General features: G+C 37.4%; 1 protein-coding gene across 8 annotated transcripts in view; it reads right to left on the bottom strand.

Annotated features, from left to right (window-relative positions):
* Positions 1 to 22,625, bottom strand: part of lgals4 (galectin 4) — an 83,122-nt gene extending 60,497 nt beyond the window's left edge. For 6 of the 8 annotated variants that reach the window (XM_073853450.1, XM_073853458.1, XM_073853457.1 and 3 more), the window contains exons 1-41: positions 22,486 to 22,625; positions 22,223 to 22,311; positions 21,942 to 22,140; positions 21,735 to 21,848; positions 19,144 to 19,353; positions 18,933 to 19,021; positions 16,491 to 16,687; positions 16,289 to 16,404; positions 16,053 to 16,166; positions 15,759 to 15,847; positions 15,220 to 15,418; positions 15,030 to 15,143; positions 14,611 to 14,901; positions 14,171 to 14,259; positions 10,438 to 10,631; positions 10,230 to 10,348; positions 10,039 to 10,116; positions 9,731 to 9,819; positions 8,337 to 8,535; positions 8,133 to 8,246; positions 7,909 to 8,007; positions 7,389 to 7,477; positions 6,703 to 6,901; positions 6,500 to 6,613; positions 6,309 to 6,386; positions 5,993 to 6,081; positions 5,563 to 5,761; positions 5,359 to 5,472; positions 5,135 to 5,233; positions 4,609 to 4,697; positions 3,923 to 4,121; positions 3,720 to 3,833; positions 3,529 to 3,606; positions 3,023 to 3,111; positions 2,591 to 2,789; positions 2,387 to 2,500; positions 2,163 to 2,261; positions 1,633 to 1,721; positions 951 to 1,149; positions 748 to 861; positions 557 to 634 (exon numbers count right to left, since the gene is read on the bottom strand). In XM_073853450.1, coding sequence (XP_073709551.1) covers positions 557 to 634; positions 748 to 861; positions 951 to 1,149; positions 1,633 to 1,721; positions 2,163 to 2,261; positions 2,387 to 2,500; positions 2,591 to 2,789; positions 3,023 to 3,111; positions 3,529 to 3,606; positions 3,720 to 3,833; positions 3,923 to 4,121; positions 4,609 to 4,697; positions 5,135 to 5,233; positions 5,359 to 5,472; positions 5,563 to 5,761; positions 5,993 to 6,081; positions 6,309 to 6,386; positions 6,500 to 6,613; positions 6,703 to 6,901; positions 7,389 to 7,477; positions 7,909 to 8,007; positions 8,133 to 8,246; positions 8,337 to 8,535; positions 9,731 to 9,819; positions 10,039 to 10,116; positions 10,230 to 10,348; positions 10,438 to 10,631; positions 14,171 to 14,259; positions 14,611 to 14,901; positions 15,030 to 15,143; positions 15,220 to 15,418; positions 15,759 to 15,847; positions 16,053 to 16,166; positions 16,289 to 16,404; positions 16,491 to 16,687; positions 18,933 to 19,021; positions 19,144 to 19,353; positions 21,735 to 21,848; positions 21,942 to 22,140; positions 22,223 to 22,311; positions 22,486 to 22,530 — 5,289 coding nt within the window. In that variant the 5' untranslated portion in view covers positions 22,531 to 22,625. Of the gene's footprint in view, positions 1 to 556; positions 635 to 747; positions 862 to 950; positions 1,150 to 1,632; positions 1,722 to 2,162; positions 2,262 to 2,386; positions 2,501 to 2,590; positions 2,790 to 3,022; positions 3,112 to 3,528; positions 3,607 to 3,719; positions 3,834 to 3,922; positions 4,122 to 4,608; positions 4,698 to 5,134; positions 5,234 to 5,358; positions 5,473 to 5,562; positions 5,762 to 5,992; positions 6,082 to 6,308; positions 6,387 to 6,499; positions 6,614 to 6,702; positions 6,902 to 7,388; positions 7,478 to 7,908; positions 8,008 to 8,132; positions 8,247 to 8,336; positions 8,536 to 9,730; positions 9,820 to 10,038; positions 10,117 to 10,229; positions 10,349 to 10,432; positions 10,632 to 14,170; positions 14,260 to 14,610; positions 14,902 to 15,029; positions 15,144 to 15,219; positions 15,419 to 15,758; positions 15,848 to 16,052; positions 16,167 to 16,288; positions 16,405 to 16,490; positions 16,688 to 18,932; positions 19,022 to 19,143; positions 19,354 to 21,734; positions 21,849 to 21,941; positions 22,141 to 22,222; positions 22,312 to 22,485 lie in introns of all 8 variants that reach the window. The other 2 variants (XM_073853454.1, XM_073853452.1) reach the window with 2 other exon arrangements.
* Positions 22,626 to 23,587: the final 962 nt, after the last annotated feature.

Here is a 23,587-nt window from a genome sequence, read left to right as displayed (position 1 = left end):
TTCTGTGTGTGAGTGTGCAGAGCGGGACACAGACAGCTCCCAGCTGAAGGTTTAAAAAAAGAAAAAAATTCTCCGACAAGCAGAGACGCGATGCGCGTCGCATTCACGTCTGAACGAACCCACGTTTACCAGAACTCTGCTGGTTAGTACGTATTTGAACGTTACAACCCGAAGTAAAAAGCTAAAGAAACCCTAAACGTTAACGGAAAAGAACCGCGAACCCGAGTGACTGAGGGAGAGAGACAGAGAGCTTTTCTGTGTGTGAATGAGCAGCGGGACACACAGCAACACAATACATCTGTATTTGTGTAGGGGAGGGGCGGCGCTGTTACTACTAGCCTATCACAGAACGCTGACACAATCAGCTATCCAATGATGATTTTCATTTAATCCGAGCACAGATATTGACTCGTATTACTCGTATAATACTCGTACTCGGCAGAAGTGCTTTATCCGTACCGGATACTCGGCTGAAACGTACTCATCTCTAACCGTTACTTTAAGTGTTTGCACATTATTAAAAGTTAGAAGTCTTAGAAATGCATTTGTGACTCACAGGATTTTGGACTGGAAGTGAGAACTCTGACTGTATGGTGGAAAGGCCCCAGCGCAAAAAGCCAAGACTATACCAGTTCTAAGGAGGAGGGAAAACAGTATTTTAAGAAGAATCATTACTCTCCACATTGTACTTGTGAAAAATAATTGTTTACACTTCATAATCATAGCTTCTGGATGTTTTTGACATACTTGTATGAAGCCTGCAAGGTTCACCACAACATCTCCATCAATATTCAACACTGACACTTTTTCCAATGGAATACGGTGTTTGAACAGGAAGTACTCCCTGCCATTCACATATACCTGATGGATTGAAACCAAGGGGTCATTGTGAAGAGAATTTCTTAACTGTGTTTGAGGAATCTTGTAAGTTTGGGTCACAAAGAACGTACCAGATATCCTTCAGGTTTGAACACAAAAAAAATCTCAAAAGCTTCTCCCATGTTGAAGGGATTGTTAGGGCCAAATTCCTCAGCCTCCCATCCTCCATTTCTGAAAGTGTTCATGACCACATTCGAGTTGTATCGGGGATTGAAGTGGAAAGCAATGTCATCATTGTCACCCTGCCCAGTCTTGAAGTTTACTGAAAACCTGCATGAAAGTCAAGATGGATCAAAGCAACTGAACGCAAATTATGAAAAACGGTTTTTCATTTTTTTAAGTTTCACTATGAAATGTAGATTTTCTTTGGGATTACGCTTTGGACACTGCAATGTGACTATGGCTTATGTGTTAAATAACTGTTGTTATGCACAGCTGTTACTAAGTACTTGCACATATTTGTAAAGTGAGAAGTTTTAGAAAAGCATAAGTGACTCAAATGATTTTGGATTGGACTTCAAAACTCTAACTTTATTTTAGAAAAACCCCAGTGCAAAAAGCAAAAACTATATTTTACGTTTACATTTCTGAAAGCTTCAGATGAATTCCCACAGCCTAAAAGTACAACACTTTAATCACTAATGATTCAATCTCCCCTGTGTGTTAACATATGGCAACCTTCCCTGACTATGTTTTAGTAACACAGATTTTTAGTAAAACTAGTTTTTCACAGTCATATAATATACTGCTTACCGATCACCTGTAGTACCAGCAACTCCCTTTAAGTACAAGGCCGTTCCTGCTCTCAGTCCCCCGGTAATCGGACCCACATAAGGAAGGGCCTGCAGTGAGCACAGAAAATAGGATTCGATCCTTTGTTAACCAGAATATAGTGGCAGGTTTTGATCTGACTGAAATGGAACACTTGGAATTTTTTGGGGTATCATCCCAAATCTGACCCTACTGCATGCGGGCCATTCCATACTCCTGGGTATGGACTGTCCTGCAAAGTATAGCTCCAGCCCAGTCAAATTTATCTGAAGCAGATTATCAATTTCTTCAGGGGCGCTTGAAAATTAATAGCAGGTGTGTTGGATTAGGGTTGGGCCTGAACACTGCAGGACAGTTGATTGACAGCAATACGGTTGGGCAGACTTGCTCTACCGTATGCAATTGACTTTTGGGTAAAAACATGATTTTTTTTGCGCACCACAGTTTCATCTAATGTTTCCTTTTCATTGCACACATAACAGTCACTGGAGAACATCTATTGTATCACTCACAGGATTTTGGACGGGAAGCGAGAGCTCCGACTGTATGGTGGAAGGAGACCAGCGCAATAAGCCCCTTAGTTGCGTGGCAAATAAAGATGTGCTCCACTTCTAATGAGGAAGAAGAGAAAATGTGTACTTTGAAAGATCTTTACTCATCACGATTGTCACTGGCTTCTCACAGAGTATCATTCATGCTTCGATATTATCAGAACTGTGAAAAACATTTTAATTACTTGTATGAAGGCAAACAGGTTCATTGTAACATCTCCTTCAATGTTTATCACTGACACTTTTTCCAGAGGTATACGGTGTTTGAACAGGTAGTACTCCTTTCCATTCACGTATACCTGGTAAATCGAAGCCATAAGGTCAAGGTGAGGTTCAGCTGTTAGCTGTCTTTAAGGCATTTTGTGAATTTTGTGTGACACAGCGTGTACCTGATATCCTTCAGGCTTGATGACAATAAACATCTCAAAAGCTTGTCCCACTTTAAATGGGTTGTCAGAGGGAGATTCCTCAGCCTCCCATCCTCCATTTTTAAAGCTATTCAGAGCTACAATCGAGTTGTGTCGTGGATTGAAGTGAAAAGCGATGTCATCCTTGTCAGACCGCCCAGTCTTGAAGTTTATTGCAAACCTGCACCAAAGTGAAGGCAAGTTAAGGCATCTGTATTTAAAAAGCAACAGGCTGTTTATATACTTCATGTCCTATGATAAATTTGTACATCCTAGAAGCCTTTCATCTTTGATCACAAATGGTTTAATATTATGTGTGTGTTGAAAGGATACAGTCTTTCCCTGACTAAATTCCAGGAGCACATACACTGTTGGTAGAATTCCATATACAAAGCTTCCAAAAGTACTGCTTACCGGTCACCTGTAGTGCCAACAACTCCCTGAAAGTATAAGGCCAGTCCTGCTTTCAGCCCCTCAGGAATTGCACCCACATAGGGAAGGGACTGCAGTAAGCAAAATAAATGGGCATCAGTCATATGTCAAACAGAACCTTGTGGTAGGGTTTAAAATCAATGACATGGGAAATTTGGAATTTATTTACGCATTATGTTTCAGACACTTTCATTAGACAATGGCTTTTTGATTAAATGCCCTTGGCATACACCAGTGGTTCTCAATCCTGGTCCTGGTGGCCCACTGCTCTGCACATTTTGTATGTCTCCCTTGTTTAACACAGCTGATTCAAATCATCAGCTCATTAGCAGAGATCTCATTGTCCGTCAGATAAGAGAGACATAGAAAATGTGCAGAGCAGTGGGCCTCCAGGACCAGGATTGAGAACCACTGGCATACACAAACTTACTTTAAATGTTTGCACATTATTGAAAATTAGAAGTTTTAGAAAAGCATGTGTGACTTACAGGATTTTGGACTGGAAGTGAGAACTCTGACTGTATGGTGGAAAGGCCCCAGCGCAAAAAGCCAAGACTATACCAGTTCTAAGGAGGAGAGAAAACAGTATTTTAAGAAGAATCATTACTCTCCACATTGTACTTGTGGAAAATAATTGTTTACACTTCATAAGCATAGCTTCTGGATGTTTTTGACATACTTGTATGAAGCCTGCAAGGTTCACCACAACATCTCCCTCAATATTCAACACTGACACTTTTTCTAGTGGAATACGGTGTTTGAACAGATAGTACTCCCTGCCATTCACATATACCTGATGGATTGAAACCAAGGGGTTATTGTGAAGATAATTTTTTTACTTTGTTTGAGGCATTTTGTAAGTTTGGGTCACAAAGAACGTACCAGATATCCTTCAGGTTTGAACACAAAAAAAATCTCAAAAGCTTCTCCCATTTTGAAGGGATTGTTAGGGCCAAATTCCTCAGCCTCCCATCCTCCATTTCTGAAAGTGTTCATGACCACATTCGAGTTGTGGCGAGGATTGAAGTGGAAAGCAATGTCATCATTGTCACCCTGTCCAGTTTTGAAGTTTACTGAAAACCTGCATGAAAGTCGAGGTGTATCAAAGCAACTTACTGAAAATTATGACAAACGGTTTTTCAATCTTTTAAGTTTCATGATGATATTTAGAATTTCTTTTGGGATTGCGCTTTTGACACTGCAATGTGACTATGGCTTATGTGTTAAAATACCGTTGTTATGCACATCTGTTACTAAGTACTTGCACATATTTGTAAAGTATAAAGTTTTAGAAAAGCATGAGTGACTCAAAGGATTTTGGACTGGACTTTAAAAATCAAACTGTATGTTAAAAAAGCCCCAGTGCAAAAAGCAAAGACAATCTTTTATGTTTACATTTCTTTTAAGCTTCATATGTATTCCCCCAGCCTAAAAGTACAACACTTTTAACCACTAATGGTTCAATCTCCACTGTGTGTTAACATATGGCGACCTTCCCTGACTATGTTCTAGCAACAAAATTTTTTTAGTAAAACTACTTGTTCACAGTCATTTATTATACTGCTTACCGATCACCTGTAGTACCAGCAACTCCCTTTAAGTACAAGGCCGTCCCTGCTCTCAGTCCCCCGGAAATCGGACCCACATAAGGAAGGGCCTGCAGTGAGCACAGAAAATAGGATTCGATCCTTTGCTAACCAGAATATAGTGGCAGGTTTTGAACCGACTGAAATGGAACACTTGGAATATTTTGGGGTATCATCCCAAATGACCCTACTGCATGCGGGCCCTTCAATACTCCTGGGTATGGACTGTCCTTCAAAGTATAGCTCCAGCCCAATCAAATTTATCTGAAGCAGATTATCAATTTCTTCAGGGGCGCTTGAAAATTAATAGCAGGTGTGTTGGATTAGGGTTGGGCCTGAACATGGCAGGACAGTCGATTGACAGGAATACGGTTGGGCAGACCTGCTCTACCGAATGCAATTGACTTTTGGGTAAAAACATGATTTTTTATGCACCACAGTTTCATTTAATGTTTCCTTTTCATTGAACACATAACAGTCACTGGAGAACATCTACTGTATCACTCACAGGATTTTGGACGGGAAGCGAGAGCTCCGACTGTATGGTGGAAGGAGACCAGCGCAATAAGCCCCTTAGTTGCGTGGCAAATAAAGATGTGCTCCACTTCTAATGAAGATAAAGAGAAAATGTGTACTTTGAAAGATCTTTACTCATCACGATTGTCACTGGCTTCTCACACAGTATCATTCATGTTTCGATATTATCAGAAATGTAAAAAACATTTAAATTACTTGTATGAAGGCAAACAGGTTCATTGTAACATCTCCTTCAATGTTTATCACTGACACTTTTTCCAGAGGTATACGGTGTTTGAACAGGTAGTACTCCTTGCCATTCACGTATACCTGGTAAATCGAAGCCATAAGGTCAAGGTTAGGTTAAGCTGTTAGCTGTCTTTAAGGCATTTTGTGAGTTTTGTGTGACACAGCGTGTACCTGATATCCTTCAGGCTTGATGACAATAAACATCTCAAAAGCTTGTCCCACATTAAATGGGTTGTCAGAGGGAGATTCCTCAGCCTCCCATCCTCCATTTTTAAAGCTGTTCAGAGCTACAATCGAGTTGTGTCGTGGATTGAAGTGAAAAGCGATGTCATCCTTGTCAGACCGCCCAGTCTTGAAGTTTATTGCAAACCTGCACCAAAGTGAAGGCAAGTTAAGGCATCTGTATTTAAAAAGCAACAGGCTGTTTATATACTTCATGTCCCGTGATAAATTTGTACATCCTACTAGCCTTTCATCTTAGATCACAAATGGTTTAATATTATGTGTGTGTTAAGGATACAGTCTTTCCCTGACTAAATTCCAGGAGCACATACACTGTTGATAGAATTCCATATACACAGCTTCCAAAAGTACTGCTTACCGGTCACCTGTAGTACCAACAACTCCCTGAAAGTATAAGGCCAGTCCTGCTTTCAGCCCCTCAGGAATTGCACCCACATAGGGAAGGGACTGCAGTAAGCAAAATAAATGGGCATCAGTCATATGTCATACAGAACCTTGTGGTAGGGTTTAAAATCACTGACATGGGAAATTTGGAATTTATTTACGCATTACGTTTCAGACACTTTCATTAGACTATGGCTTTTTGATTAAATGCCCTTGGCATACACAAACTTACTTTAAATGTTTGCACATTATTGATAATTAGAAGTTTTAGAAAAGCATGTGTGACTTACAGGATTTTGAACTGGAAGTGAGAACTCTGACTGTATGGTGGAAAGGCCCCAGCGCAAAAAGCCAAGACTATACCAGTTCTAAGGAGGACGGAAAACAGTATTTTAAGAAGAATCATTACTCTCCACATTGTACTTGTGGAAAATAATTGTTTACACTTCATAATCATAGCTTCTGGATGTTTTTGACATACTTGTATGAAGCCTGCAAGGTTCACCACAACATCTCCATCAATATTCAACACTGACACTTTTTCCAATGGAATACGGTGTTTGAACAGATAGTACTCCCTGCCATTCACATATACCTGATGGATTGAAACCAAGGGGTTATTGTGAAGAGAATTTCTTAACTGTGTTTGAGGCATCTTGTAAGTTTGAGTCACAAAAAATGTACCAGATATCCTTCAGGTTTGAACACAAAAAAAATCTCAAAAGCTTCTCCCATTTTGAAGGGATTGTTAGGGCCAAATTCCTCAGCCTCCCATCCTCCATTTCTGAAAGTGTTCATGACCACATTCGAGTTGTATCGGGGATTGAAGTGGAAAGCAATGTCATCATTGTCACCCTGCCCAGTCTTGAAGTTTACTGAAAACCTGCATGAAAGTCGAGGTGTATCAAAGCAACTTACTGAAAATTATGACAAACGGTTTTTCAATCTTTTAAGTTTCATGATGTTATTTAGAATTTCTTTTGGGATTGCGCTTTTGACACTGCAATGTGACTATGGCTTATGTGTTAAAATACCGTTGTTATGCACATCTGTTACTAAGTACTTGCACATATTTGTAAAGTGAAAAGTTTTAGAAAAGCATGTGTGACTCAAAGGATTTTGGACTGGACTTTAAAAATCGAACTGTATGTTAGAAAAGCCCCAGTGCACAATGCAAATACTATCTTTTATGTTTACATTTCTTTTAAGCTTCATATGTATTCCCCCAGCCTAAAAGTACAACACTTTTAACCACTAATGGTTCAATCTCCACTATGTGTTAACAAATGGCGACCTTCCCTGACTATGTTCTAGCAACAAAATTTTTTTAGTAAAATTACTTGTTCACAGTCATTTATTATACTGCTTACCGATCACCTGTAGTACCAGCAACTCCCTTTAAGTACAAGGCCGTCCCTACTCTCAGTCCCCCGGAAATCGGACCCACATAAGGAAGGGCCTGCAGTGAGCACAGAAAATAGGAATCAATTCTTTGTTAAGCAGATTATAGCGGCAAGTTTTGAACCAACTGAAATGGCACACTTGGAATTTTTTGAGGCATCATCCCAAATGACCCTCCTGCAGGCCTGCCCTTCCATACTCCTGGGTATGGACTCTCCTGAAAAGTTTAGCACCACCCCAATCAAATGTATTTGAAGCAGCTTATTAATTTCTTCAAGGTTGCTTAAAAATGAAAAGCAGGTGTGTTGGATGAGATTTGGACACTGCAGGATAGTCGATTGACAGCAATACGGTTGGGCACACCTGCTCTACCATATGCAATTGACTTTTTGGTAAAAACAAGATTTTGTATGCACCACAGTTGCGTTTAATGTTTACTTTAAATTGCATACAGAACAGTCACTTGAGAACATCTATTGTATCACTCACAGGATTTTGGACGGGAAGCGAGAGCTCCGACTGTATGGTGGAAGGAGACCAGCGCAAGAAGCCCCTTAGTTGCGTGGCAAATAAAGATGTGCTCCACTTCTAATGAGGATAAAAAGAAAAGGTGTATTTTGAAAAATCGTTACTCACCATGATTGTCACTGGCTTCTCACACAGTATCATTCATGCTTCGATATTATCAGAACTGTGAAAAACATTTTAATTACTTGTATGAAGGCAAACAGGTTCATTGTAACATCTCCTTCAATGTTTATCACTGACACTTTTTCCAGAGGTATACGGTGTTTGAACAGGTAGAACTCCTTGCCATTTACATATACCTGGTAAATCAAAGCCATAAGGTCAAAGTGAGGATAAGCTGTTAGCTGTTTTTAAGGCACTTTGTGAGTTTTGTGTGACACAGCGTGTACCTGATATCCTTCAGGCTGGATGACAATGAACATCTCAAAAGCTTGTCCCACTTTAAATGGGTTGTCAGGGACAGATTCCTCAGCCTCCCATCCTCCATTTTTAAAGCTATTCAGAGCTACAATCGAGTTGTGTCGTGGATTGAAGTGAAAAGCGATGTCATCCTTGTCAGTCCGCCCAGTCTTGAAGTTTATTGCAAACCTGCACCAAAGTCGAGGCAAGTTAAGGCATCTGTTTTTAAATAGCAACAGGTGGTTTATATTTTTTCATGTCCCTTGATAAATTTCTATTCTCATCTTAGATCACAAATCGTTTAATATTATGTTTGTGTGTTGAAGGCATACAGTGTTTCCTTGACTAAATTCCAGGGGGCATATTACAGAAAAGTCCTAACTTTAAAATCTTATCTTAACTGTTTGGTAACCATGGTAATTTCAGTTAGGACCTCATTTAAGACAAAAGCTATTACAGAATGATGTTCCTAAATGCATTATCTTATCTTAACTGCAGATAGGAAAGTGGTATTACAGAAGCATCTTAACTTGACAAACATCCTAAAAACGATCTTAACTTTAGGGTAACCTCACAGGTGTCCTAACTTAAGCCTTTAATGAGAGCCAGCTGAAACAATCACATTATGATAGAACTGCGGGAGAATGACATTAAATTTTTTAACAAAGTGCAGCAATGTTTGTTTTTGGATTACTCTTTGAATATATTTACCTTCACACATTCACATAATCACAATGTTTCTCACTAGTGGAGCGATCTTTCAATTTCTGTCATCTTATTAAAAAACAGTTATCTTATCCGTGAACACTTGATGGGATTATAGTGAATACAGTACACACTTGACTCAGTATCTATTTCTTCTCATGTCTCTATCAAATGTTGAAATGTACAGTAGCATCCTACCACTAAGGAAGAATAGTTTTCTCATTTTTGTAAGTCACATTTGCTTAATGGTTAAATGTAATGGTAACTCACAGAAGATGTGCTAAAACACTAATAAAAAAACACAGACTATGAATACAATGAATTTAATACAATTTATTTTTCTGTCCCATTGAAATTAAAAGGACAAATCTTTTGTTTACTGTAGCAGCAGCTCACACATTGCTGGTTGCTTGGTAACAGACCTGACAGTTGATAGCCGAACATGATTAAGCGATTTAGGATTTCCTAACTAGAGATGAGATAAGATTTGGTGAGATGAGATGAGAATCCTAAATCAACTTAAGATTTGCTTCTGTAATATGAATTTGTGAAAAATCTTAATTTAAAACATCATATCTTAAGTTAAGACCTAACATAGAGAGTTTCTGTAATACGCCTCCAGGAGTACATACACTGTTGATAGAATTTCATATACACAGCTTTCAAAAGTTCTCCTTACCGGTCACCTGTAGTGCCAACAACTCCATGAAAGTACAAGGCCAGTCCTGCTTTCAGCCCTTCAGGAATTGCACCCACATAGGGAAGGGACTGCAGTAAGCAAATTAAATAGGCATCTGTCATATATCATACAGAACCTTGTGGTAGGTTTTAAAATAACTGACATGGGAAATTTGGAATTTCTTTACACATTAGATTTCAGACACTTTCATATGACTATGGCTTTTTGTCTGAATGGCGCTGACATACACAACCATTACTTTAATTGTTTACACAGTTAGACGTTTTTAAAAAGCATGTGTGACTCACAGGATTTTGGACTGGAAGTGAGAACTCTGACTGTATGGTGGAAAGGCCCCAGCGCAAAAAGCCAAGACTATACCAGTTCTAAGGAGGAGGGAAAACAGTATTTTAAGAAGAATCATTACTCTCCACATTGTACTTGTGAAAAATTATTGTTTACACTTCATAATCATAGCTTCTGGAAGTTTTTGACATACTTGTATGAAGCCTGCAAGGTTCACCACAACATCTCCAACAATATTCAACACTGACACTTTTTCCAATGGAATACGATGTTTGAACAGGAAGTACTCCCTGCCATTCACATATACCAGATGGATTGAAACCAAGGGGTCATTGTGAAGAGAATTTATAACCTGTGTTTGAGGCATCTTGTAAGTTTGGGTCACAAAGAACGTACCAGATATCCTTCAGGCTTGAACACAAAAAAAATCTCAAAAGGTTCTCCCATTTTGAAGGGGTTGTTAGGGCCAAATTCCTCAGCCTCCCATCCTCCACTTCTGAAGGTGTTCATGACCACATTCGAGTTGTATCGGGGGTTGAAATGGAAAGCAATGTCATCATTGTCACCCTGTCCAGTTTTGAAGTTTACTGAAAACCTGCATAAGAGTTATTGCATATTAAATAATGTGAATGCATGATTAAAAGGCACAGATCTTTTCAGTTAATACCTAACAGACCATTTTAATTTATCAAAGTTTAAATTTTAGGCATCCATTTTGTCAAGCATGTGTTTAAAAAGATGACAAAAAGAATAAATGCATTATATTTAATTTGGAAAACAGAATGACAACCAACAATGATAGCTGATAACATCAGACACAAGAATACTTAAACCATTCAAGATGCGTGTACCTAATGGGGGATACCTGATGGGCTTATATACAGAGAGACCTCTGACACGAAAACACAGCAAACCAGAGACCAAAGTAAGAGGTCTTTAACCTCTAAGTAAATTACAAATAACTGATAAAAGTTACTCATGTTTTTTTTCATGACTGATTGTAACAGTTTTAAGTATGTCACCTGAAAAAAGTAGAATTAATTTAAATCCAAAGAGTGATTAGCCCAAACTAATTGTTGGTTGGTCAAACTAGTCCTTAAGACACAATCTTAACTTCATGGATATGTTTATAAAACCAACCCCTGGACTTAGTACGACAGTATTAACACAGTACATAACAGACTGTTTATCTGAGGTATCAAATTTATAACTTAATAATATTCATAAGCCACACTTAGGGTTGCCAACTGTCCCACGGCCTGTTTTTTTTTTACTGTTAAAATAATCTAACCAGTGACTGATACAACAGGCATGTTCGACTTCATGTGGTGCCACAACCAAGACACAGATAACATCAAAATCCCATGTGAGGGATTCAAAAAATCATACAGAAGTGGCACTATCGAAATGTTTTTGCGGTAATTAGCTATCATCCACTGTCAGTCCTTGTGGTGCCACAAGCGGCAACAGCAGCAGTGCTGATCACGAGTCACGACACTTGATAATGATCTCTGACACCTTTCATCAGTATACGTTTATGAGCATCAAATAATACGATTTCATGTTTGATTTTTTTATATAGTGGGTTATTTAGCTGTTTGTGCATGTATTACATAGATCTGCATAGTTACAAAGTTTGGGCTCAATTCTGACCCAGTGGAAAAGCCCCCAAAAGTGAACTGACTTGACCCATGGGGTACTATGCAATGGAAAAGCACAACTATAGCACAACTTATGGTTCAACATAGAACAATATGATTCGCAAGTGGTACACAGGTTCTGCATAGGTGATTTTTGGCACTAAAAATGGTCCCCCTATGATTACGAGCCAATGAACCACTTTTTGTGCTATTTAGCACCTTTTTGTAGTGTAGTCCCTGACAGGTTTTTTTTTCAATCCGTGTTTTAGTGTTTTAGTTTTGCCTTTATAATGAGATAATATTATTAAAGTTATGAAAACATCAAAAACCTAAATAACATTTAGATTGTTACATTTAGACATGAAATAATAAAAACTGGTTTTCATCCTAATTGGTGCAAAGGATATTTTAACTCTGGCAACCCTGACTGGATATAAAAATACATTGCATTTGGTGTAGATCTACAAACATGTGAATCTGCGGTAGAGTGATTGATCTTTCGGGGATGATGATCCTGTGATATCACATAAAAAATTAACCTTACTCCTTTTAACAGCATGAAAATGACTTTAAACTTCGGTGCTATTTTGTTTTGATTCATAATGTTTATACGTTTATAAGTGTATTTGTGGATATGAAACAGGTATCGCGTCTATTGTTTTTGTTTTTTTAGGAGAGCCTTTCAACATTTAGAAAAGTTAATTGCTCTAGCCTATCACTTTTAAGTCACTTTTCAATAAATGAAGAAATGTAAATGTAAGACTGTCGAACAGTTTTATACTGAAAATATTAAAGTAAACTTCTGTCTCACATCATTTTCCTGAATTCTCTCATAATTCTAAGCTCTGTTTCTCATGTTTTCCCATATTTGTTCATGAAATATTGTGGCATATTGCGTTGTCTCTCTTCTGCATTTTTTGCACAAGCACTCCTGAAATAAATAGTTACCTTAAAGCCGTGGCCATTGTAGGTTGTTTTCAGGTTTTACTATGCTTATGTACTATGTACTATGCTACTACTTCAATATGTAGAAACGGGCTATGATGGAGATTTCTGTTGTTTATGTTTTGTACACTTTAGTACTTGTACTATAATGTTGCACTAAGCTGAATTGCCAAATAAAAATACATACTTAAATCTCAATAAAAACATATATTGTTTAATTGTTAAAGGAATAGTCTACTCATTTTCAATATTAAAATATGTTGTTACTTTGGCTGGGAATTGTTGATACATCCCTCTATCATCTGTGTGCGTGCACGTAGGCGCTGGAGCGCGCTGCGACGCTTCGATGGCATTTGGCTTGGCCCCATTCATTCAATGGTACCATTTAGAGATAAAGTTAGAAGTGACCAAACACATCAACGTTTTTCCTATTTAAGACAAGAAGTTATACGAGCAAGTTTGGTGGTACAAAATAAAACGTAGGGCTTTTCTAAGCGGATTTAAAAGAGGAACTATATTTTATGGCGTGATGGCACTTTTGGGAGTGCTTCGACTCGCCTGAAAAGTCTGCTCCCCTTCTCACTCTCATAATGGGAGAGGGAGGGTGTTACTGCGCCGAGTCGAAGTACTCCCAAAAGTGCTATTACGCCAAAAATATAGTTCCTCTTTTAAATTCGCTTAGAAAAGCGCTACGTTTTATTTTGTACCACCAAACTTGCTCGTATAACTACTCGTCTTAAATAGGAAATGTTGTTTAAATGTAATGGTAAACATTGATGTGTTTGGTCACTTCTAACTTTATCTCTAAATGGTACCATTGAATGAATGGGGCTAAGCTAAATGCTATCGAAGCGTCGCAGCGCGCTCCAGCGCTTACGTGCACGCACACCGATGATAGAGGGATGTATCAACAATTCTAGGTTAAGGTAATAACATATTTTAATATTGAAAATGAGTAGACTATTCCTTTAATTTTGTAAAGAATAAAACTGAAGGTAACATGAGTGGATTCATACAATATTTGTTTCTTAATGCACTGCAGATCTATTTAGTTATCAAGCATATGAATTGGGTTGGTTTTAATAGCATTCATGAAGTTAAAGCACATGAAGCACTAAAAAAGTGCTGGGGACTTCGTAGCGGCCAATATTTAACATAATTAGAATGTATTTCGCCTCAACGTCAACTGAGCAGAAAACCACATACTTAAAAGATCACTCTTTCTGTATCACAATATGTCGTTTTAAGAGCTGTTATGTGTCCTAATGTTTTACCACATTTTCTGTTGATATTTAAAGATTAAAAAATTTTGCCAGCATGAGGTCATGTGTCACTGTCCATCTGTTTTACCACTGGGGGATGCAAGAATAAGACAACTATTTATCAGCATGCACTGACTAATTCCATGTGCTGGTGCGACCAACTAAAAAAGTTGGTCGTACCAGTGGAAAAGTTAGTTCATTGACTTAATTTTAGTAAATTTTTTCTAGTAATATATAACTTTTTAAATGATTAAATGTACAGTAGATTGCATACAAGTATTGCTTACCTATCACCTTTAGTACCTGCAACTCCCTTCAAGTACAATGCAAGTCCCGCTTTCAACCCCCCAGAAATTGGGCCCACATAGGGAAGAGCCTGCAGTGAGCAGAAAGAAAAAGCAGTCATATGTTAACCAAAACCTTGTAAATGGTTATTGAAACTTATTGAAATAGCAATTTCTATTTTGGGGCAGGGGGGTATCACATTTTATGTGTAAAAAACATGCAATATGTGATAACTTGCTAATACTGTGATATGCAATATGATAATGCAAGTTTGTAAAATCAAATAAAATTATAATATTTTTAGACTTTAAATTTTATATGCAAAATATGTGGTGATATTTTTTTTCAATTATTGCAAGCAATTGGTATATGCATATTGTGATATGGACATTTGTGATATTTTCAATAATTTTAATATATCTTACGGTACTCTGTCACTTACAGGATTTTGGACTGGAGTCAAGAGTTGTGAATGTATAGTGGAAGGAGACCAGGTTGAAAAATCCAGACTGGTCTTTGTGATGGTTGGTGTAGGTTGGATGGTGGGTGTAGGCTGGATGGTGGGTGTAGGCTGGATTGTGGGTGTAGGCTGGATTGTGGGTGTAGGCTGGATTGTGGGTGTAGGCTGGATTGTGGGTGTAGGCTGGATTGTGGGTGTAGGCTGTATGATTGTTGTAGTCTGGATGACTGGTGTAGTCTGGATGTTTGCAGCAAATGAAGATGTGCTCCAGGACTAATGAGGGTAAAGAGAGTGTATTAAAAATCAAATTCTAATATAGATGAGTCTCACTGGAGTCTGACACAGTGTAAATTATGCTTCAATAACACCAATATAAACAAAACTTTAAATATTTTACATACTTGTATAAAGCCACCAATGTTAAAAGCAACATCTCCTATAAGATATAAAGTTGACACTTTGTCCAGTGGCATACGGTGTTTGAACAGGTAGTACTCCTTGCCATTCACATATACCTAATGAACCAAAGCCAAAGGGTTAGCGTGAAGACAACTGAGGAGACTTGTGAATTTTGTGTCACAAAGCACCTACTTGATATCCTTCAGGTTTCATTACAAAGAATATCTCAAAAGCTTGTCCCATCTGGAAGGGGTTGTCAGGGCCAAATTCCTCAGCCTCCCATACTCCATTTCTGAATGTGTTCATGACCACATTTGAGTTGTATCGGGGGTTGAAATGGAAAGCAATGTCATCATTGTCACCCTTCCCAGTCTTGAAGTTTATTGAAAACCTGCATGGAAGATAAGACATGTTAAAGCAAGTAAATGCCTCCATTTTCTTTTCAGTCCCATTATGAATTATTTTGTCCTGTAACGTCCTAACATAGAATTATAAACTATTTATTATTTAGTGCTTGTAAATGCTATCAACCACACTGCACAAAACATTCACAATGTTTGAATACACTTCAGGTATTGTTTCGGAATTGTGAACACTTGTAAGTTGATATATGAGTACCTCTTGTTTTATTGTCTCCTTATGACAAATCGCTTGATTTTTTTCCTTATCTTTGTAAGTCGCTTTGGATAAAAATGTCTGCTAAATGTAAATGATTACAAAGCATTGCTTACCGGTCACCTGTAGTACCAGCAACTCCCTGCACGTAAAAGGCCATGCCGGCTTTTAGTCCTCCAGATATTGGGCCCACATAGGGAAGGGCCTGCAATTAGCACCAGAAATAAGCATCAGTCCTATCTTAACCAAAACCTTAATACAGATTTTTTTACAGAAATGTCTGGTAGAATATTATTTATTACACTTTGCCGTGGGAATTACGTCTTGGTTAAAACTGTTTTTTGCACTACTTTTTATGACTTGCACTTCATTAATCACAGAGGTTTCAATGGAAAGTTAATGTCACTCACAGGTTTTTGTAGTGGAAGTAAGAGCTCTGTTTGTATTATGGTAGGAGGACCAAAGCAGCTGATCCCACCGGTTATTGATGTGAATTGCGGAGATAGTGAAAATGTGGTCCAGTTCTTATAAGGAGAAAAGGGTGAGTGTGTAAGATTTTTACTCTCAATATGAACCTTACTGGAGTCTGATAAAATAACATTTACACTTTAACAGTACTATAACTGATTAAATATTTTTGACTTACTTCTATGAAGCCAAGAATGTTCACATTAACGTTTCCATCAATATTCAACGCTGTAACTTTGTCCAGCGGGATACGATGCTTGAATGTGTAAAATTGTCTTCCATTAACATATAACTGAGGAACCAAAGTAAAAAGGTAAATGTAAAGACAAAATCTTAGTTTTGTTTCAATGATGCTCTTACCTTTGTGTTAACATATAACTCATAACCCTCAGATTTGGTGACAATGAACAGTTGAATAGGTTCTCCCATTTTAAAAGGATTATCAGGGCCATATTCCTCAGTTTCCCATTTTCCAGCCCTAAAGCTGTTCATGACCACTTTCCCCTTCATTGTGGGTGTGAAGCTAAAAGCAATGTCATCCTTGTCTGACTGCCCCGTCTTGAAATTTATTGTAAACCTGTGTGGAAGTTTAGACATGTCTATCTGAATGCAAAGTTCATTTACTTTTACAGATTCATTTATTTACAAAGAGTCTCATTCATAAAACACGAGCAGAAAGAATTTCTGTGTAAATCGTTCGTAAAGTCGTTCTGGTGTAAATTTTCAGATTTATGAAAATGTTTGTATTTTCAAGATGTTAGTTGGTATGAAAGAAATTTACACCGGCTTCTCACCACGTGTTAATGCTACCTAAAATTCCACCATTAACAATTCTTTTAGACAAACTAATTAGACATGTTGATGAACTATGTATCATAATGACATGTCACAAGTCTTTTTTACTCTTTAACTTTGGAAAAACTTAAGAGTTCATCACTGTCCTTTTTTACACAGCCATCCAAACATACTTGTACAACTCAACAATGGAGAAGTTAATATTACTTGGTACTGCATTTCGATATTCAGTAATATTGTTTAAAATAAGATACTAGTAACATGTTGTGGATATTCCAAATCAAAGCAACAAATGCATCTCCAAAAAACGTGCAGTGCTAATTGACCAATGGCTAAACCATGCCCCCAAACGTGATGAGCCAATCACAGTGTGCTAGCTATCCCAATACACTTGGACATTTTCTGCTTTCATGTCCATTGAAGTGCATTGCAGTATGCATAGTTAATTTTTATATGTTTAATTTTAAGTTTAAAATGGTCGTGCATGTGTACATGCAACTCTGACACTACGTATCCGAGATACTGGGTGATGTTGTGTATTTTTTACCCCTTTCCAAGCCACATCTTAACCGAAATAGGTGTTTGCTCTGGATTAAGTTATGTGGTAAACCACAATACCAACTAAACGTGGATAAATTAAACAAGGATGTCTACATCTGTTCTAAGCTAAGTCAACAATGTATTTGAACGTTATCTTTAACATCTCTAACGTAACGTTAGCCTAACATTAGAAAACAATAACGTTAGCTTCTAGCTGCGTTGTACATCATGTCACTTAGCTTCATTAACGTATCTGTAAATAACCAATATGTTATTTGTAATAGCAATGTTGTGCTGAATGATTCATGTAAATACTGTAGCAACAAACTAACGAATAGGTACTCTTGGTAATGATGGTAAAAAGGCTTGACCTGAAAATGCATGCAGCTTTGACCTGTACATATTAAATTTGATCATGATGGCAACGAGATTCGATTTATCATGTTTACACTGTGACCTGTAAATTTTTGCGTGGAGCTGAAGCTTTTCATCGACTTTCTCAATAATAAAATTAATATCCCAGATAGCACAGGTACGTCTGCAAGATGTCTGGTAAAGATCTGGAGATCTGGAATACATCTGGTGTGTAAAAACGTCTTATAAAGGTCTTAGAAAGATCTGCTTTACATACATTCTAAATCAAAAACGTCTTGCAGATGTCTTCAATATGTCTATATGACATCTTTTAGGAAACGTCTCAGAGACGTATTGCAGATGAGCAAACAATCTAAATAATACGTCTTGCAGATGTAAACGCAGACATCAAATAGACGTCTTCGAGATGTTTGTGTGCTATCAGGGATAACCCTCAAATGCATAGTTAATTCCGTTTTGGTGACTTTGAGATGATATGAAGAGTTTAGTTGCAAAACGAGATAAATCCATTTTTTAACATTTTTGTCAAAACATGTTTATTATTATTTTATCATGTTATTATTTTGTTTTATGGTGCTACTTAGCTGTATTTTTTAAGTTATGAAGGTTAAAATCAAAACAAACCAACTGCAGTTGAATTGATATTAATTTGAATGCACAACCAAAAAATACGATTTCTGAACAATTTCTGAACTGAGTTATCTCGTTTTGCAACGAAACTCTTCATATATAGTCTTTCTGTCTCAAAAAATCATCAATTGCCTCCTGTGAAATGTCTCCTCCTGTGACAGCTGCTATAGCCCCTGTCACCGAATGTTGATTGTTTGTCCGAGTGAGTGGAGGGGCGTGGCTTAGCCATAGATCAATTGTGAATGAGTGTGCATCCGCGTCCTGTTTACGAATAATTGGAATTCATTAACCACATTTCACTATCAAATCTTACGTTAACAAAGTATTTGTGAATCAGGAGGAGAGTTTTCGGAAAGGTCTGTTTACGCGCAAATCATTTACATATTTACTCATATATTTACGATTATTTCATGAATGAGACCAATTGTGTATATATTATTCATATACATTGCATATTCAGGGCCTACAAAATAATTGCTTACTTGTCAGCATTGCTAGCAACACTGCCCTGCAAGAACAAGGCCTTTCCTGCTTTCAGTCCCCCATCAATTGGGGCCGTATACGGAAGGGTCTGTAAAGAGTGCAACAGAAAAGGCTCGGGAAATTTGGAATGTTGTTTATGTTGCTTTATAAAAGTACATTTTGTGAAATATTTTGTACTTTGTGAAATATGATAAAAAAATTATTACTCACAGGGTTTTGTACTGGATTGAGGATTGAAAATTCAAATTCTCCTTGAACAGGTTGTACATTCCATTGGGTTTCAATCACTTGTGTTGTCTGTGGTGTTCCAATCCCACCCCCAAAAGACCAGGATTGATTCATTTCAACTGGACCTTGTACAAACGTCATGCCCTCCTGTGTCATTGTGCCCTGCCCAAAGATGTTAGAGCCAGCCCAGCTCTGTAAAAGTAGTTAAACAGACTTTACAAATACTGTAAAAGTTTTACACACACACACAATCAAAATGTCCCCAATTTCAGTTACTTATTTGTCCTCGCTATTTTAAGGTGTTCCCTAATTTAACCCATTTTGAATATTTAATGTGTTATTTAAATTATGGCTGAAAAAGAGAAAAAATGTCCTCACACTGAATATTGTTAGCCTACAAACAATTGCACTGTTGGTAAGTAAATATTGTTTGAGCCTGAATATTCAGTGTACACACTGTTCTGTTTTTTATCTGTAGATTTGATTTTTTTGTCCAGCCCCTAATTTGTTAAGTTCATAAAAAGATGAATCAGTGAAATGATTTAAGCACACATTAATCATGCTTGCAAAATACTAAAAACTAAAATACTTGCAGTGTCAGCGTTTATACAAGGTCTTGAAAGTATAATTTTTTTTTTAAAATTGGGGCTATTTAAAGTTTTGAAAAATGCTCGATTATGTCAGTTTTTGACAGACATCAGGTGTGAATAAAAACGTAAACACCGCCAGTTAATCGGTTTGTTAAATTTTGTTTAGTTTTTTTTGAGGCAATGTTTTCATTGTTGCCACATTTTAAAAGGCACTTCATGCTCCATTTGATTTGTATTCCCCTGATGCACATCCATCTCTATATACATGTCTTATTGACATTTGAATGATAACTGGATGGAATCTGATAAATACAGACTTGCGTTAATAAAAATTACTTAAAATATTTCAACCAATAACTGTTAAAGACACAGCAAGGCATGTTTATTAAGATGGATGTGTGCCCGGCAAAAACCTAAGATGTCAACTTAAGAAACAAGTGACACATGGGGCTCTATCTTACACCCAGCACAATGCAGCGCAATGCGCGCCGCAAGTGTCTTTTGCTAGTTTCCACCCGGCGCAAATATAATTTTCACGTGTAGCGCCGCGTTGTTTAAATAGCAAATGCATTTGCGCCCCCTTTTGCGCCCATGGGCGTTCTGGTCTGAAAACGAGGTGTGTTCAGGCGCATTGCTATTTTGAGGCAACTAAAATAGACTACGCCATTGACCAACAAAAACCTGGGCTAAAGTCTAAAGTCAATGGCGCAATATGTTTTTTTTTGTTATTTAAAGAGCGCATTAGTAATATGCGCCTAAACGGGATGACAACGCGGGTTTGCTTAACACATACATGAATGCGCAGCAGCACAAAAACACTTTTAAATATGAAAGATTAAAGCATTGAATGTAAAAGATTATTATTGAGTCTCTTGGACATAAATGAGGACTAATTATGAGACGTTAGAAGGCGCAAAGAGCTGCTTCACCTGCAGCCTGGTAAGTAAATAAATGCTTTGCTTTAAACAAATGCATCTGTTTTTAAATGGATTTACGGATTTATTGTATATGATGACTCTGTACCTGTGGATATGGTGAGATGAGAAACAATTTTAAGTAATGCTTAAAAAAAACTGACGCTGTCCAAGTGCTGAACTTTGCGGAGAGCCGTTTGTAAATTCTGTATCTCCTGTTTGTTACAAATAAAGTATTTTTACAGTGCAAACCTTTTCTTACATACTTGTAAATTCTTTTTTAATGAAAAAATAACAATTTCAATACAAGTGAAAAACAACACAATTATTTAACATTAATCTTAAACTGGTGGTCTTCGTCCTCTGCTTAGTTTTTCAGTTTACAAAGTCCGTCATCTAAATAGGGATTAGACATAGCGCCAGCGCAACTGGCTTTTAAAGGGGATGAGAGCTGTGACTCTCATTGGTTTATTGCACATTACGCCCAAAATACTCCCATTAATCATTAAAAAATAGGACTAACCCTTTTCGACCATGCGCTCGGCGCACAAACCATTTTTCCGTCGTTAAATTAGCAAAAGATTCGGACACGCCCATTTAGACGTTGCGCTGTGCGCTTTAGACAATGCGCTTAGATCATTAAAATAGGGCCCATGATGTGCATTTTAAGTCAAATGTATATTTTTTGTCTGTTGCTCACTTATGAATACAATTTGTGGTCACAGAGGGTCACAGTTTTACTAAAGTGGTACTGGTAAATAAAAAGGTAAGAAATTAATTATTCCAAAAGACCATTTTGCAGGATATAAACAACACTGGTCCAGAAGCACTTCCTGTTAAAGTTTTTTAACACTTAACAAAATATTAATCTTAATTAATATTAGAACAAAATACAACCAACAGACAATTTAGAAGTGAATAAAAATGTTAAATAAATGTGAACTAAAAAATCTAAAAACAACAGGAAGTGCTTCTGGTGCTAAATGGTTTATAAGCTAGATCTATTTTTAAGAGTTTAAAGTAAAAATAAACAGGAATGTGGTTGAATTTAATAGAATGCATCACTCACCCCAATGAACACTACGTTTGTTAATGTAACCTGTCCTCCAATATCAAGAACAGTGACCTTTTCCAGTGGTATACGATGATTAAATTTCCCAACCTCTCCTCCACTCAGAAAAACCTTTAGACAATAAAAGATTAGAAGTGACACATAAATATACATACAAATTATATTTTTCAATGTTGCATAGTTCAGTACATCTTTGAAACACACCTGATAGTTTTCAGAATGGACAGCAATAATCAGATCAAAGCTGCCCCCTTTTTGTACGGGTAAGGGCAGTTTCTCCTCTTTCCCCCATGATCCTTTTTGGCGGCTGTTAAGGACCAAGCTGTTGCTGCTGAACACAGGCTTGAGCTGAAAGGCAATGTCGTCTCCATCAGCCTCCCCACACTTCAGATTTACCACAAAGCTAAAGAAATAAAAGACATGTTAAAGAATGAATCGGTGACATCTGCATTTTAAGTTTAACATATTGAATAGAAAGTATTTACCTATCAGACTCAAGGGGAATAGCTCCCTGAATGAAAATGGCTTTTCCAGCTTGTAGTCCTTCAGCGATGGGACTGACATATGGGACAGTCTGCATAGTAAAAATATCAACAGAAGCTGCACATTTTCAGATGTCTAATAGTGTTTTGATGCACATAAATGTTGACAATGTTCAAATGGCTTGACAAACTTTTAACACAACAATTCTGACAAGAAATATTATAGACATGAATATTGGTGAGGAGCGAAAGGCAAAGTAACTCACAAAGCTGGTGGCCTGGAAGCCTGTCTGAAACACAACACTGCTCATGTTGTCGATCACTCAGAAAAAGTGTCTTGATGGACGGGTAGATCCTAGAATCTGAATGAACTTTGTGGTTTGACAATCTTAGTTTTATAGTTTTGATGAGTGGGTGTGGTCCAGACCCCAGGGTACTTTAGCCAAAAGGGATTTTATATAGTTTAAATATTTTGGAGTTTCAAGGGGTTTTACTTTCTGTGGAGTAGATTTTGCTTAGCAACCCACAGGCAAAATTTTAAGTTTTAATAAACCGAATTAAATCATTTGCATTCTTATAACAGTTTAGCCCAAATCCACAATTATAAGGTTCACTAAACACTGCTAGGTTTAAAAGCAAATTAAATTTAAAAAATAATCAAATGCAAAATGAAACTAGCTCAATTATTGCCGTAGTCTACACTGCATAATTTGATATCATGCAGTGTTACCTCTAAAAATTGTTATAACTTAGGTAGACAATAATATATGGAGTGCTATACAAAGATAATTTTGCTTTTCTCAACAGTCATCACTGTTGTATGTCACTTTGGATAAAAGCGTCTGTTAAATGCAAAGATGTAAATATAATAAAGATTCTAACTGCTTTGTGAATTGAACTGTAGGATCTATTTATTTTTAATATTTTTAATATCAGTATTTGTTTTTACTGTAAAGTTGTTCAGCTAAAGCAGTGACCAGTTTTTTCTCTTAGGAGCCAATATTGCTGCAATCCCCAAGATTGATCTCTCCTGTTGATTAATACATAGCCAAGACTGTTTAAAAATGTTCATCAAAGTGCAGCCATATCACCCTGTAGCCCAAGATAGCTTGCCCACTGAAGCTAAGCAGGGCTAAGCCTGGTCAGTACTTGGATGGGAGACCACCTGGGAAAACCAGGTTGCTGCTGGTAGTGGTATTAGTGAGACGAGCAAGGGGTGCTCACCCTGTGGTCTGTGTGGGTCCTAACACCCCAGTATAGTGACGGGGACACTATACTGTCAAAAAAGCACCGTCCTTAGGATGAGATGTTAAACCGAGGTCCTTACTCTCTGTGGTCATTAAAAATCCCAGGATGTCCTTCGAAAAA

The sequence above is a fragment of the Misgurnus anguillicaudatus genome, chromosome 15 (assembly GCF_027580225.2).
Source record: "Misgurnus anguillicaudatus chromosome 15, ASM2758022v2, whole genome shotgun sequence".
Taxonomy (NCBI): Eukaryota; Metazoa; Chordata; class Actinopteri; order Cypriniformes; family Cobitidae; genus Misgurnus; species Misgurnus anguillicaudatus.
This window is presented reverse-complemented; position numbering and strand designations above follow the sequence as displayed.